General features: G+C 40.4%; 1 protein-coding gene across 4 annotated transcripts in view; it reads left to right on the top strand.

Annotated features, from left to right (window-relative positions):
- The window catches only part of dpy19l3 (dpy-19 like C-mannosyltransferase 3), a 57,317-nt gene that overhangs the window by 29,676 nt on the left and 11,319 nt on the right, over positions 1-16,322 (top strand). For 2 of the 4 annotated variants that reach the window (XM_038700853.1, XM_038700851.1), the window contains 5 exons: positions 1,622-1,780; positions 3,482-3,610; positions 7,398-7,509; positions 8,533-8,589; positions 8,913-8,995. In XM_038700853.1, coding sequence (XP_038556781.1) covers positions 1,622-1,780; positions 3,482-3,610; positions 7,398-7,509; positions 8,533-8,589; positions 8,913-8,995 — 540 coding nt within the window. Of the gene's footprint in view, positions 1-1,621; positions 1,781-3,478; positions 3,611-7,397; positions 7,510-8,532; positions 8,590-8,912; positions 8,996-16,322 lie in introns of all 4 variants that reach the window. The other 2 variants (XM_038700852.1, XM_038700850.1) reach the window with 1 other exon arrangement.

The raw sequence follows: 16,322 nt of genomic DNA, 5'->3' as shown, positions 1-16,322 counted from the left end.
AACATATGATAAGCTCATAAAATGCAACACCGGGTTAAAGAGTAAACCTGTGGCTCCAGACCTTTTTGGCTCTTCATCCCTTAAACAACGCCTCTTTTTCAGGCCCCCATCTCCCCACTTGAATTGTATATGAATTTAAATAACTGTTTCGATGAGGTAAAATTATTTAATACTTTAAAATATGCTAATAGAAAACAAATGTATGTAGCAGAACCTAGTTTGTTCTGCTTTGTGGACCATTTATCATCTCACAACCTTTCAGATTTCTCTTGTGATTAGCTCCTCCTCCACCAGCTGTAACAGTAAATTTCTCTTTACACATTGATGCATCAGTAGTAATAATGTAACATAATGATATAACACTCACAAGGGCAATATGAACTTAAGGAAAAAAGTACATTTGGTATACTTTAAATCATTTGAAAGCAGGACCTTTCATTGTTTCACTCATAAAGGAAGTTAATGGATCTGAATACTTATTCCACTGTGGACTAATCTGAAGATACAAAAGGCTTTATTTCATAGAGGTATGATGACAGATGTTGATTTAGTAGTGATTTTAAATGAGAAAATGCAGATTATTGAGAAGCTCAATTAACTTTTTTTGTGTGCACCACTTGAACCATAAAACATGGCATTTCACTATGAGATTATGATTTGAATTCTAAAATGTATTTGCATTAGAAGATAACAGTAGACTGTATATGTGTAGATTTACACTTTTGTCTTTTGGCGATTAGATTTTGGCAGGGTTTCATTTCATAGTAGAATATTCATGAGGTATTGTGGCTGGAAAGAATTCTCAATTATGAAGAATCCATGCAGAGAACAAACATGCAGTTTATTTAGACTAGGTTTATATTCAACACCACAACAACAGCTGCATGTACTTCCAAAACGAAGAATCTCACTAATCATGCATACACATACAGTCTAATTGTATGCACTCATAATAACTAATTGTGGAGCATAATGTTGATCACAACAACACTAATAACATTTCAGGAATACAAATAAAATGAAACTACCTTCCATTTGTCTGTTTCCCTAGTGCATGTTAAAATACTAAAATACCGACCTCATATAAGTGCCATATTGCACATCATATTAGTGCTAATCATGCTTTTCACTTTGTACTCATGTTGCCTTTATTTCAACATAAAAGTGCGCTGTTAGCCAAAATACATTCTTGTGGGATTAACAAATCAGTTCCCAAACTGCGTTTAAAGAACCAAATACGTTGGAAGAGAATTAACACGATCATGTTAGCCTAAAAACAACGTGTTAGCCTGGATTAGTTTTGAGAATTTGAGAATTTGGTCCTGGGTAGGTGGCATGAGTGCAACCCACGCACACTTAGGCTTCATCAACAAAATATCCAACAGATGGTCCTCTACACACTGATTGATGACTGAGTGATCACCACAGCAATGAGTGTTATTCGCCAAAGACTGAGGAACAAAACAAAAATATATATTTAATCAACAGTTTCAACTGCTAATGAGTTCACGCCATCCTACCTGTGTCATCTTTGTTTGTTTTATTTCATCTTTCCCTTTTTCTTGTCCTGTTCCTTCATTTCTTCATCTCGCTGTTTTCATTTGTTTCACCGCTCCTGCAGGGATTTTGATGCCAATCTGTATCTGTGCGAGGAGGCCTTCGGTCTGCTTCCCATCGACACACTGGAGCGCCTGGCTGGTACTCTGCTACTATACCCCTGCATCCTCACACTGCTACTGCTCAGCGGCATGTTGGCAGTGGCCGCACTGCAGAATCTGAGGTAGGTAATAGCTGAGCAGGGAGAGAATGAGGAAACAGGGGAGGGGGAGATGGAATCTTTCCTGTCACATGAAAGTAGCATTTGGCAGCTCTGTGGAGGAGGTAATATACTTATATATTACCGAGTCAGACTGTTCAAAGTATAATTTACACCTTTTTTCTTACTCTTACTTTCATTCTATTGATGTTCATTATCAAGTGGCAGGTATCTTATTAAGCTTGCTGCATCTGGAAATGGCGCTCTCACAAGCACCAGCTCCAGATGCAACAAGCTTCTGTTTTCAGTGAAGAAACTCAGATAATTGTACACCACCTGCTCAGCGCCCAATCAGCTGACAGACACGATAGTGACTAGCTGGTGAACATGTTTGGAGTATTTACAGCTAAAGAGACAGATATTTCCCTCAGGGCTGGGTGGAGACCAAAATAGAGCTAAAAAGAGAGTGAACATTAGTCTTACATTCATCAGATGGACAGAAACAGGTCTTCAAATGAATGCTAATGTTCCGTTACATGTGCTGAATGTCTAAATAAGCAAGTATATGCTAACATGTTTGTTGTATAAACTTAAAAGGTGTTGTGTTTACATCTTTTTTCTTCTGCTCCCAAGTGGCCAAAAGAATTCAGTTAATGAAAGCTTAACGTAATCTACTGTTGAACTTGTTATGCTGATACTTTATCATTTCCCTTTTAATCATATTTTACACAGTGACCAGTATTGCTGTTGCTTTTTCAGAAAATCTATTTTGAATGAATGAGAACTAACATTCAATTTGTTCATATTCATTCGAACATAACCCTCGTAGACTGATAATGTGAAGCTTAGCTTCACTTTGTAAGTATGCATTACCAGCAAAGTTGAAGGAAGCACAGAAGATTCAAACGTTACTTTCAAGAATCAAACACTCTTGAAAATCATGTCCATAACAAATATCTAGTTCTGTACATGTAACTGTTTATAGTTCAGAAATGACTAACTGCATAAAAAGTGATAGCTCAGGTTAGCAGCCAGTATTTAGTCTTTAATCTTCAACCTTGGCACGGATGAAAAAGTGTGTGTCCCTATTAGGGCAAGTTGGTCAGAGGAGGTAGTGGAGTGTAAATGAATGGGAGTTTCAGCCCTTGCAGAGAGTAAAGGGAGTTTCAGTGCAGAAGAGGAAATCACGATGGCTATCAGGAGTGGCAAATGAAGCTTTGCATTTGCCTGTGGTGGAAGGTGAGAGGCCGCATTGAACTAATCACATTAGCATATCAGCTCGCCTGCTGCTGTTGGAGGGCTGGAATACTAACCTCCTAGAACAAAGGGCTACTTGCCAATTCAGGAATTAATTTAATCCAGTTTACCCCACCTCATGAGGAAGGAAGAGCCAGATTGGATTTGTATTCAAATGGAAGCTAGTGTCCATCTGATTCGGTGCGAGAGGCCAAATCGTGGGAGTGACGACAGTGCCCTCGGGCCTTTCTGTGGCTTGTGTGCGTGCTGACTCCCGCAGACAGAAACGGTCGTGGGTGTGCATCATTATGTGTCCGCTTGTTCGCAAACAGTTAATGAAATCTGAATAAGAGCGACTGAAATCTGAATAATCTGAATAATATCAATTCCACCCACCTACCCTTCTGCTTCTGTTCTCAACCGTCTGGCTGTAATGTTTTATGTATCACTGTTGTCTTTTGTTTCGTTCCCTTTTTTGTTTCGCAGCAGACCTAAAGGAGGTTCAGCTGAGGAGAGGAAAGGAGTAGGAGAGGGCCGTGTAGTCGCTTTTCGTCCGGATGTGGCATATAACCTGTTGCATACACTGTTCTTCGGCCTCCTGGCTTTCAGCACTATGAGGTGAGCTCATGCACACGCACGTGTAATTGCAGGGTCATGTGCACGCAGATACCTGGATTCACACACATTCCCAATAGACACATTGGTTTAATTCACAGACAGGGATTCTTCAAATATACTTTTCCTCTTGACAGTTTGAGTGTGCTTGCTCGTGAGCAGATGCTGGAAAATAACCCACTTTAGCCTTGATCAGCCCTCGACACCAAGCACCATCTCACAGTACCTTAGTCTTTCAGTTAGTGACAACACTCGCAGCAGGAACAGAAAGAGTGGACACAGTTGGGCAACTAATAATTGATACTGTGAAACACACTGTATGGCTGACACCCCGATATTTCAAACCCGAAATGTGTCAACGGTCGTACTTATTTGCAATACACAGAGGAACACAAGAACACAATTGACTGCTTGCTAAGCTCCGTCCAGTCCTTGGTTGCTGTTGCTGCAAGATTGCACATACAGTATGTTTACAATGATAATAGTAGCACAGTGATATACAATTCTTAATATTTTTTTAGAAAGAATAGGTCCTTGATTTGTCGATAAGTAAAAGAAGACATAACATTGTTCATTGTTGTTATTTGGTTCTAACATCTGTTTGCCCGCTTAGCTTACAGAGTTGTTTTTATTTTCACACTGTATGTTTCACTGTTAACGTTACAAAAGAAAATGCTTTAGGATGAGAACTGGCAATGTATTGTAATATGTCGTCAATGAATGTAACACTATTATATGTAATGGTGGCTGGCGTGGAATGTAAATTTCATCAAAAACAGTAAAGACCAGGAAAGAGCTGCAAACATCTGTGTGGAAAGACCACAGAGTGAATGTGCTAGTCGTGAACTGGGCTTTTTTCATGAACTGGTAGTAGTTAGTTAATGATGTGCTCCTTGGCTTGGAAGTTAACACGTTGTGGTCAATTGTGGTTACAAAACTTTCTTTAAACACAATATATTTGGCTCTTAAAGGGTAATTTAGGTACTTTGCACATGGACCCTATTTTGCCATGCTTTTGTGTCTATGTGAATAATTGGGACAACATTTTTTGAAACTGGTCCAGTATTGAGCGAGCACGCTGCAGTCTGCAGCAGCGAAACAGGGCTACAACGGAATCCTTGCAGCCAATTGTGCCCCTTCAATGTACGTGCACTAAAATGCTTGTTTTTGCCGCTGACAGGCTCAGTGGGGCTCAGTTGGATTATGTTGCAGCCTTGTTTTGTGCTCACTAGGCTTCTTCTCTATTTTCATATTGTCTAATCACGGGTACTTAAGATTGGCCGATCTGAACGCGAAGGGGCGATGTCACGTTGCAGCATGCTAGTGAAAGGCCAGCATGGAAGAAATAGGCTTATTAGCTGTAAGAGAAACCACTAGAAACAACCCAGCGGTATTCTAATGTTAGCATAGCTATACATATTAGCTTGGCTCCTTACATGCTTGCTTATAACTTATTTGACAGCGTTGTGTTAAGAAAATAGATAGACTAACTTATCAGAATTCTCTTGAATTCATTAGTTTTTCTATATACACACGGCTCTGTTTCAGTGTGTTTGTGAGAGGGAGAGGGAGCGAGCAAGCAGAGGTGCTGAGCGAACCCATGCGCTGCGCACAGCTCCACGATTTATTATGATTTTACTCATATTAAATAGTATATAGTATGTGGCGGTGCGTTTTTATTGTGGCGTGTCGTGTCAGCATGAGCCTAGTGCTCACTTAATACAGGACCAATTTCAAAAAATTTTGTTGCAATTAGTCACATAGACACAAAAACATGAGAAAAATGGTCCAGCTTAACAAATACCAAACTTAGCCTTAAAGAGATATTGTACTTTAAATTTTATATTCTTCTCCTATTTTATGTTGCTTCTCTCTCTTTTAGTTTCCTGTTGGCACACCCAAACACGGTGGCCCTCTTCCTCTGGTTCACCTAACTGTATCATCCGTTGGCAGGTTCCCTCTGTGGAATAGCACCACTGCTGAGGCTCCAGTTATAAATACCACCACCTAAGCTTAACCATTGAACTTTCCTGCGGTCGGCTTTCATATCCAGCCTCCTCTTTTTAATTTCCGGAATGTTTTGGCTCTCTGAGGTGGCAGCTTTTACTGCTGCTGTGACATGACGGCTCTTGACAAATGTGCTGTTATTGGTCACACCAGAACTATGAACACCAAACAATATTGGCTGACTGGCCTCAACCTTAGCTGCCTCAATTTTCCACTCCAAATGACAAACCTTGTTAATCCCATGTGACCCCTCCACAATGGACCAATTTACTTTTGCTTATTGATTTATTTATTAAGTATATCACATTACAGTACCAGAGTACTATTCCTCGACTGCTACTACAACCATACAAGTTGTGGTATTCTCCTGTAGTAATCTGTGGATCATTTTACGTTGTTGAGACTTTCGGAAAGATGTTAACATTTTGAGTTGCATAAAACACCTTACTGCTTTTAGTTTGGGGCTAAACAAACTCAGACCTACACAGTGATGATAACTGGTAGATGATAGTAGCAAAAAACAAAAAGTCCAACATGCCATACTAAGTGGTATACAGTATTGCATTTGCACATAGCCTTATTAATAGCTCTGTACTGCCACACAACTTGACTAGTATGCCTTGTGGCCTGCACTTTTTCCTCATTTCACATCTATAATCTTATGGTTAGCACAGGAGAGCATAACAACTCTCCCAGACCTGACTCCCAACTTTAATCTGTAAATGCCAAGTGGTGGTCGTATAGCATCATCTGTACATTTTCAAGGTTGAGGGCAATTCAAGCTGGAAACACGGGCTGCCATGCTTGACATCCATGATTCATTGTTGTGAAAGTAAAATTGCCTTTAACTTTGGGCTCTTTGTGAGGACTGTCAAGAAAATCATGGAGATTACAATTGGAATCACTTTTCCCTGTATTAACAGAAACTTGCAATTATGCAGTCAAGAAGAAAAGGGGGATATTCTTGTATATGGTTTATTCATAGCAACATGGAGATGCAGAATTTCAAAGGTTTACATAAGTAGCTTAGTTTGAATATGATTTTGAGTGCATTATAGTCAGTAGCTGGGTTACTCTGTATATGAAAATGCTCCACATTGGGTACCCAAGGATGTGGGGGTACATTTAATACATATATTTTAATACATATAGTTCATGCAATATATTCATTTTACAGTCAGGAATTAAAGTACTGATTAAATGCACACAAAAGGGGAAAAAAACTGAAAGCTTTTAACACAGCAGAAGCCAGGTAGTGCAGAAACTGACTCATTTGATTTCAGCACTTTCTCTAAAATGCTGATGAAGAGCGAAAGGCCGAAAGTGCAGAGAACCATTCATTTCTGTCAGACAGCTCCTTTGCATGAAAAACGTATTGAGATTTATTTCTGTGAGGCTGCACTCCTTTATGCCTCCTCATCCTCTCTTCCATGGCTCCATCTCTGTACCTGTCAACAATTTTTCAGCTCATTTCATTCTCTCAGTCCTCACTCCTCTCCGCTGAATCTTTTTCTCATTTGTTTCGAACTCTCATGCATGACACTGAATTCAGCTTAACTACGCTGGAACCATTTCACTAAGTTGTCCACAAAACTGAAGGTTTGGTCGTCTTGTGTGAGTTTAATGTGCTTGAGGGATCATCCTGAAGTCCCACCAAACACACATAAACCACAGACATCATCACAGACACACCAGCAGTGAGTGGATATTTAACCAGGTAAAACAAAAACAAAATCTTTCTAACACCCCTTGATATTGCCTCTCTCTCCCACTCTGTACCCAGGATGAAGTATATATGGACTGGCCATATGTGTGCGGTCGCGGCCTATGGTGTGTGTGGGACAGAGCTGTGGATTTTGTTTCTCAGCACTCTCCGCTGCAACAGTAAAGTTCTGGTACGAGCTCACAGCAAATGCACTTCCAGCTCCAAACATCTGCCACACTGTTTTCTTTTTCTTGCTTTGAAATGAAAACTGTGACTTGACCTTGAAAACTACATTCACCATACCTCTATGAATCATCACCCACCTGCTGGCTAAATGCATTGTAAAGCTACAGATACAGGGTTTCAAAATATATTACCAGATCAGTATATCACACTACCGCATAAATAAAGAACTATTTTAACACGTATTCACACATCTACAGTATTACTCTTGCCCACTGGGAAAGGTTCAGTTCTACTACAGTTTTTGAGCAAGAGTTTGGCCTGGGGATTGGTTTGAGCAGCCTCCCAGTCAGAGACCAGCCTCTGTAAGCGGCATTACAGACAAATATGTTTTCAGTTTCCCTGGTTGATTGGAGGCATCTATTACTGAAAAAAACGTTGAATAATAAATAGGGCTGGTTATCATTTGAAATGTTTCAATACAAATTGTAATGTCTGAGTTTCGATATCAAGACACCTTTTCACAATAAAAACATGTTTTGCCATAACTCGCAGTCTAAAATAAGTAAACAGTACGGAGCATTCATTTAATGCCAAATTCTGATCTGTCTGACCTGTGACAGATCAGATCATTACTGACATTTTGGTGAGTACCCAGAACGTATTGAGGTTTGATACCCAGTTCTAGTGACAAGCAACATTATGTTTTTTTGTTTTCAATGAATAGCTGCTTTGACATGGTAGTGAAACATTATGCTGCCTACTGTCCAGTTGCATTTGAATCCACAGCCTCTACTCTGGACCGGTGATAATGCTAGTGAGGCCACTAGGTGTCAGTGTGGTCATAACGTGACAACAGCATGGATCAGATAAGAAATGATGCTCTGTCTGCCGGTTATCTCAGTGTTATCTCATTCTGTGCTTGTCTTCATTTTAAGCTATATCTCTGTCTGACTCTGACTTTCTCTGCCTCTGATACGATTATATTCTTTCATTTCATTATAGCTGTTTTCTTTCTCTCATTTTGCAGTTAAGGCTTGTCAGATATGCAGTTCCACTGGCAATGATCGGTTGCCTGTATTACAAGGTATGCCATTTTCTTGGGTCTTTATGTTCATCACTGTATTGACGGTCTCATTACGGAACGGTTTGTACAAACTGTGCAACGATGAGAAAATGTGGGAAACAGAAGTTGCAGAAGAAAATTATAACAAGCAATTTGATCATAACAGCATGCCGAAATGATTGCTTCCATTTTATTTATTTTCGAGTGTCTAAATGGAATGTACACTGTAATATTCCGTAATGAGATGGTATTTAAGATATATTAGTGATTTTGATACTTTACAGCCTGATACGATTGCTAACACAGGGGTTTCTACACCCTTGTCTTTGTCTGTTTCCCTCTAGTTCTGGCCTAAGCTAATGGAGGAATTATCAGAACTGAGGGAGTTTTATGATCCAGACACTGTGGAGCTCATGACCTGGATTAGGTACACGCATACACACACATACACACACATACACCGTGCTGACAAATCCAGAACAAACACTATATAGAAGCAAATCTGATTAGCTTGTTTCCGCAGATCAAGCTTCACTTTGCCTGATATCCTTTGATTAGTCTCTGTGTGTGCATGTGTGTATACATGTGCATGGGCACTTGTTTGCGGGGGAGTCTGGCGCATGAGTGATGAGAGCCGACGGGTCTCCATGAATAAGACTTTGGGGTTGCTGGAAAGGACCCAGCTGTTGGCAGAGCTCTAACCCACCTCGGGGTCTCTGTGGCCAAGCTTTTGATGAAGAGCATCACCATGATGGGATCAGAGCTGGATCTGTTGATTTTGAATGGCTACGTACTGTGGCTGCCGTGTGTGCTTCTGTGTTTGCACATCTGTGTGTGTCTGTCATTTTCTGGTCATTAGGTTGGATGTGGGGCGTTGGGCTTCCAGGCTTAGCAGTCTATAATGCATACCATGTAACTATGCAGCCACAGTGTCACCTGCAGTAACCCTGCCATATTTTCTCTGTTATACTCCATTCCGATCCGCACAGTGATGTGAATTTTACCTGAATATGGTGGCAGATCTGAATGGGTAAACGGGTGTCAGCAGAGCTGGTTTTACAATCCTCCCCCAGACTTTGGCTGGACATGGGTCAGATACTGCTTAGCATTGTTGAATAGGCCTTTCTATTAATGATGGAAATCTAATTCAACAAAAGTTCAACAATTGAACATCAGTGAGCAACCCAGAGAGACTGGCTGTGCAAGACACGCAAACTGAAGTGGACTAGTTTATCGAAAACACACCAAGTGCGTGCACTTCTGTGCCACAGGTGCACGTTCAGATTTCACTGTTTCCTCTAGGTTTTTTTTTAAGCTGCGGGGGCGGGCCAACAAGCCTTTTGGTTTATGGAAACTGTGGAAATGAGCTCATTCTACCAGGGGTATGGCTACCTCATTGGCCCCGTTCAGAGGTATTTCTATTAGTGCTGCTGTAAGCTTGGCATCTATACATATATTGGTTTTACCGCCTTGATGTGACAGCACTTACAAGTCTTAAGTGTGGGTTTATAGCAGTTGTGTATTAGCCGAAGTGGAGGGCATGTAGTATTGACCTTCCTGGGTCGAGGTGTTCAACAGCTGTTACAGATGTTTGTAATGTTGCTGATTGCTAATGTTTTTTACCAAAGCTTCTTAAGATTTGTTTGTGAAAAAAAAAAACAACCTCAAAGTGTAACTGTTTTATTCTTTATGTTGTTCTTGTCAGGAATTTAAAAAAAGGTTTTTGTAATTTAAAAAAAGGTTTTTGTAACTGGCCAAAACCCTCACTTAAAAGAAAATGCTAATTAAAAAGGCCAAATGTGCAAAATTAGAACCAGTTTAGAGTTTTGTCTTTCCCATTGATGATCACTGTAGTTCTCTTCTATACTGAATAAGTCATAATTCAAAGCTCATTATTTCCATCCTATCATCATCAGCATGATGACACTGAGTGGACCAGATGTGATTTTTAAGAAATGGCTAATTTTGGTCTAATCCTATTAGACAGATTGCTGAATGGCAAAGGGGGGGGACAGGGGAAAAGAGGTTGGGATTCTGAATGTATTTGTGTGTGTGACATGGGTTCCCTTCCCTCTGGAGCTAATCCCATTAGGCTCTAAGGATTAGGGGCTGCCTAGAATTACCTTGGTTGGGGCTGAGAGCAAGGAGGAGCGTTAAGCTTCTTGCTGCTGCGCTAATTACATTCCAGATGAAAGTGTTAAGATGGAGAAGGGTGTTCATGTTACTTTGTTTTCTCTTGCTGACTGAGGCCGAGGCTATTTAGATTTATATGGAAAGATCACAGGAGATTCTGAAACTGTGGCATAATGAGGGGCAGAACAGAGATAGATACATGCAGAAGAGAGTGTATTTCTGGGCCGGCTAGTGTATTTATGTAAAGCTGTCAGGGACTCATTGTTCCAGCTGCAGGGGATATGTGCACGTATGAATCATGTAAGACTAATAAAGGTTACAAATGTTCAGAAAAGGATTCAGTGTGACCTATTGTTAATATCAGAAGAAATGATGTTGGGGGATTTTTATATGGTTTATTGCACTTCTGTTGTTACACGGCTGAAATGTAGGATACAGATCCACTGAATGTTCTTTATTCTTATATCAAGACAGAATATCTAAAATCGGAATTCGAATTAGGTTTAAGAAACGAGAAAGGTGTTAGTTTAAAAGACTTAGAGATTTAGAGATGAGATTAGGATTAGATTAGAGGTAAGAAGGCCCTCCTACACCCTCATGAGCGTAGAAATGTGTACGTCACGACAGGCTGATGAGGGGATTGTCATTATTCCCAGGGCAATCATTCATGACCCTGGTTATTGACGGGTTTGAAGAACGAAGGTGTAGGTAACGTGATAACAGGTAGAGGATCACCTCTACTTTGCACAAACATAATTCACAAGTTTCCACTTGAACAGCGGCAGCTCCACAGCTCAGCTGTAGGCTGATACTCTGTTTAAATGGACAGTCAATAAATCAATAGCAATTCCTGGTCGTTCAACTGCCTCCAACTCTGAGTTTTATTTATGAGTTTTATTTATGAGTCAGCAGTTTTTAAAGTCACCAAAATCGCTTCTGTCTGACCCATGTGCTCTGCCTCTCTGCTTCTTCCTCATTCTGTATCTTCACTTATTTGGAATTTGCAATTGCACACTAATGTGGCAAAAACAGGATGGTGTCAGATCTCTGCTCCCTGACATATGAACTCAATGCTGGGTATGAAGCTTTCTAGGCAGCGCGAGTGTTACATGTGCAGCATAGAGTGGAGCAGCTTAAGCTCAGGCACATGTTTAATATAGCTAAACCGCTGCTTCTCAGACTATCGGGGCTCACGGATAACCACAGTCCATACTCAATACTGTCACTACACTGCACATTGCAGTGCGCTGCAGGCTGGAGGTGGAAAAGGGAAAGCTCACATGTCACGTTTCACAGTACAGATGAGAGTCAGGAGTGGGTTGTATTACATTTGGCATTTTGCAGTTGGAGAGTCACGATTGGAGGATATTTGTAAGATTTGTTTGGCTGATTCTTTGTGTTTATCTCTGCATTTGCACAGAACATTTTACTGTAATAGGGTTTTTTCCTGGCTCAAAGTGAGGTGGAGGTGGTACCATCCTGATCACGTGCACACACTGGCGCAAGCAGCCACTTTTTACAAGCCATATATTTTAGTTCTAATATTTATATGATTGAAGAAAATGACAATTATTGCATATTTTATTAAAAAGCTAAAGCATTAATTCAAATATAACAAGCTATTGTTTTCACATTTAGTTCACAGGGCTGCTCTTGCGGTGTAGCTGACGGAGTGTGTGTAGCTTTTCTTCCTCTGAAAGTTTTGGCAGCGTCTTTCCTGTTGCACTGTGCTGATTATGATACAGTGTCACTACATCAGCATAATGCCGCAATTGCATTTACAAATGATAGAAATCCACAAATCCCCTTGCGAGAAAATTGGGTTCACCATGAAGACACTCGCTGAGTTTTGTCAAGAGCTGAAAGCTGGGCCAAATTTGTTGGAGGCAGCCGTCTCGTAATACTCAATGCAGAAATATAAGCAGTCAGAGAATCAATCAATTTCTTCTCTCTTTCACTTCACTTGCGTTTATCATACATATTTCACAAAATTAAGAGGCCGTCTAATACCAGTATTATGTCAATCTGTGTTTTATTTTGTAGGGTTCCATTTTTTTCCTACCTTCCTCCTGTTGCGCACGTCCCCCCCCCCCTCCATCTCTTCTAGGTCGAGATATACAGTCTGTGGTCAAGAATTATGATGGCTGCAGTGAAAATTATTAATGAGAGCTGTGACAGCAGTTTGCTTCAAATTCAGGAGGCTGATCTAGCTACTCAGCATGGAGACCCATTCAGAGAAGGAACAGTCTCAAATGGAAAAGTCAGCACATTTCAGTTAAATACTGACTTTGTTTATCCCATGAGACCAAACAAGAAAATAGGTTGTTTGTCAGTGCCAAGACCATTCCAAAAATTACCCTTTTGAGCATTTTCTCTCTAGGCTGGTAAGGTTTAAACAACTAAAAGCACTCGGTCAACATTAGCAATATGGAGAATAAACACTGACAAAATGCTGTAAAAGGTTAGCAGACAATTCCAGAATATGAGTAATAGTTATAATAATATATACGAAAACTTCATCAAGGTATTTTTGTATATATTTGTCCATATTTTTATATATTTCTACTGCCACCTTCATACAGATGAGTTGAATGAAATTTAGTTTGTGGGGCTCACAGCATTAAAAGCAAAAAAAAAAAAGTAAGAGCCCAATACAGAGATGAATAGATAATCTACAGAGTTAAATGTGTACAATTTTATGGGAAATGTTGAAACCTGTCCACAGTGAGTTCTGCGAATATGTCATTCACCTCCAGTTTATTGGGGTGGAGGCAGAACTCTCAGAAAGGAAATCCGTGAAATCAAAAAGAATCAGTCTCTCTCTCCAGCTGGTTGGTAAAAGTTGGCAACCCTGTTAACATCATCTTCGTCGTGAAATGCACGTCCCCTGCCTCCAGTGTGCTTGCGTATGTGTGGGGAAGCCTATTCGGCTAACTAGCTGAAGCAAACTTTCTTAATAAACTGCAGCAGCCTGTTGTATGTAATCTGCATATGCAGAATTTAAAATGTTTCTGGTGTGGTCAGTCTCGTTTCTTCATTTCGTCTACATAAAGCTTAAAGCAACATTATTTAGTATTTTTATCTCAAAATGTGAAACAGCACACAGTGCAAGGTGCAAACAAGGCATTACATGTACAGCAGCATTATTCATAAAAGTAACAGTATTATTAAATTATTTACAACAAAGTATCAGATAAAAAGACATAAAAGCACAATGAAGTTTAAACATATCATAATTTGACTAAATGTCACGGGTGCAAGATGTGTTTAAAACTGGATACAGGAAAAAAACGAAAAAACAAAAACAAAAAACTGGATACAGGAATAAGCGACTCCAACTTCAACTTGAGCTATAAGAAGAATCAAAAAGTATATAATGTACAATGTGAGTTCTTTGAAAGAAGCTAGCTCAGTATTAATATGGATATCACGGCAGAGGCTACGAAGAGACCGAAGAAGATGTTGGAGGAAGAGAAAAAGAGAGAGTGAGCATGTAAGACACCAGACGAAAGTATTTATCCGACTGGCTTTCACTCGTTGGCGTGAGCTAAAAGAGCTGAGAGAATGCATGACAGAGGCTAAGCTGGCCTTCTTGTCGTTGGACTAGTAAGTAATAACTTATTAGCTGGCTTGCAATATCTTGTGTTGTTGCACTTGCTTGACGTTTGACTGTTAGCAAAGTTGTCAAAATCAGACAGAGGTTTCACAGACAGAGGTTTCACAGACAGAGGTTTAGCCACCAGATATAAATCTCGAGTTAATGTCACCCGGTCTCTTCTTGGTCACTCTGTCTTTTTCTCTTAGCTTCCTCCCTGGTCTCTTCGCCTCTTCGCCTCTGCCATTAGCTAACATTATGTCCGTAGAGGCTTGAGTTACGCTGCCCCATCTCCCAGCTCTGGCTCGACACCCACACCGCTCTCTACCAGCTGTTATTTTATGGTAAAAAAGTTACAGAGTTTTGCTCTGTCGCTCGCTGCCACATACCCCTAACTGCAGTGTGCAGATCTGGGCGGTGCTCAACGTGGGCGGGGTCAAACGTTTAACGCCGCTGACGTTGAGCACGGCCCCGGACTGCACGCTGCAGTCGGGGCTTCTTCTCGCTGCTGGCTGTAAATCTCTATGTTGATAAACTTACTAGATAAGACTCTGGCATCGGTAACATTACTGTAAGTGCTCTTGCGTCAGTTGCTGTTTAGCTTTGTTGGCTAGCTCGCGACCCAAGTTTCAAGCACCATCACGCTGCTGCAGGTGAAGAACGTGTTGTCGCACTTGCTTGATGTGTTAGCAAAGTTGGCTGCTTACTAGTTTTTGATCATAATGTAATCTTAGCAAATGCACATAAAGCTGTCCTTTTTTATGACAGCAGTGAATAACACAACCCCCCCACACACACACACACTTCTTACCCTTACATCTTACATAATGTTGCATTAAGCTCCTAACTCAGATGAGTGCCGTTGAAGATTTTAGTGCAGTGAAAAGAGGGCTCATCTCTCTCTCTCTCGCTTGTTTTGTAGATCTGTCTCATTGTGTCGGTCTGTCTGTCTGTGTAACTAAAACAAACTACTTTTTCCATTCTTAGGAAACATGTGCCACAATTCATCTTTATACCAATCCTTCAGTAAAAATTCATTTTCCTCTATGAAACTCACCACTTTTTACATCTTCTGCTCACGCTTTCTCTGGCTCACTTTCTCGCTCACTTAATTGTCTTCCTGTCATCCTGCTCCTTGTCGTAGTTTTAAATTGTCTAAATTAGCCGTGTTTGGCCTCATCCTTAAATGGGGAAAGTGCAGCTCTGTGTCTGTGATCTGTGTGTGTGTGTGTGTGTGTGTGTGTGTGTGTGTGTCTTCCTCTGCATTCTAACTCATCCAGACGCAGTTCAGAGGGAGAGAGAGAGATGTCCTTGATTGAACTACACACCTCTCATTCAAAAGTGTGATTTCAGTAGAAAATCTATATATCATATTTGTAAGAAAACACTCACAATCAGTTTCTCAATCTCACTATTTATTGGCCACTCAGTACCACATAACTGTGTGTAACTAAATAACTATAATAATCATCAATACAGTGGCTACGTAAGCATGTCACATTGCAGATGTTGCACGCCCGCACAGGTGCTTTCAGTTATTCTGACACAGTTTGAACCATGGCGAAGGGAAGTTTTATGTGAAAGAATTATGTGAGGTTACCAATACGCCGTGTACTGTCTGTCGATGTTTTTGTAAAATATTTTAATTTTAAATACATGTTTCATTCATTCAACCTTGTGCTTCATTCACTGGATACAGCAGCTTAGAAAATATATTTCTTGCATGATCTCTTCTCTTTAGTCTTCATCCGCCTGTAAAACAGAATTCAGAAACAATTCAAATAAGTGAAACACCTGTGTGCAGTCTTGCTGTGTAGGGTAGGCTTTAAGTTAAATGTGAATTGGTTATGTGTCTGTTGGACAACAGACGACTAACAAAGTATTGAAGAGGCCATAGAGTAGTTTCAGTCCTTTTGTGACTGCAGGTGTTCTGAAGGTAAAGGCCGACATGACTCTTCAAAGAGCCTTAGCAGTTGTTAGGACAAATCTCCATAGCCACATTATATGTAGCTGAGTGTATGCAGAC

Source organism: Micropterus salmoides, unplaced genomic scaffold, assembly GCF_014851395.1.
Source record: "Micropterus salmoides isolate LMB-PRFRI ecotype aquatic unplaced genomic scaffold, ASM1485139v1 Ms_hic_scaffold_6, whole genome shotgun sequence".
NCBI classification, from domain to species: Eukaryota; Metazoa; Chordata; class Actinopteri; order Centrarchiformes; family Centrarchidae; genus Micropterus; species Micropterus salmoides.
Note: the sequence above shows the minus strand (reverse complement) of the source record. Positions and strands in the feature narration are given on the sequence as shown.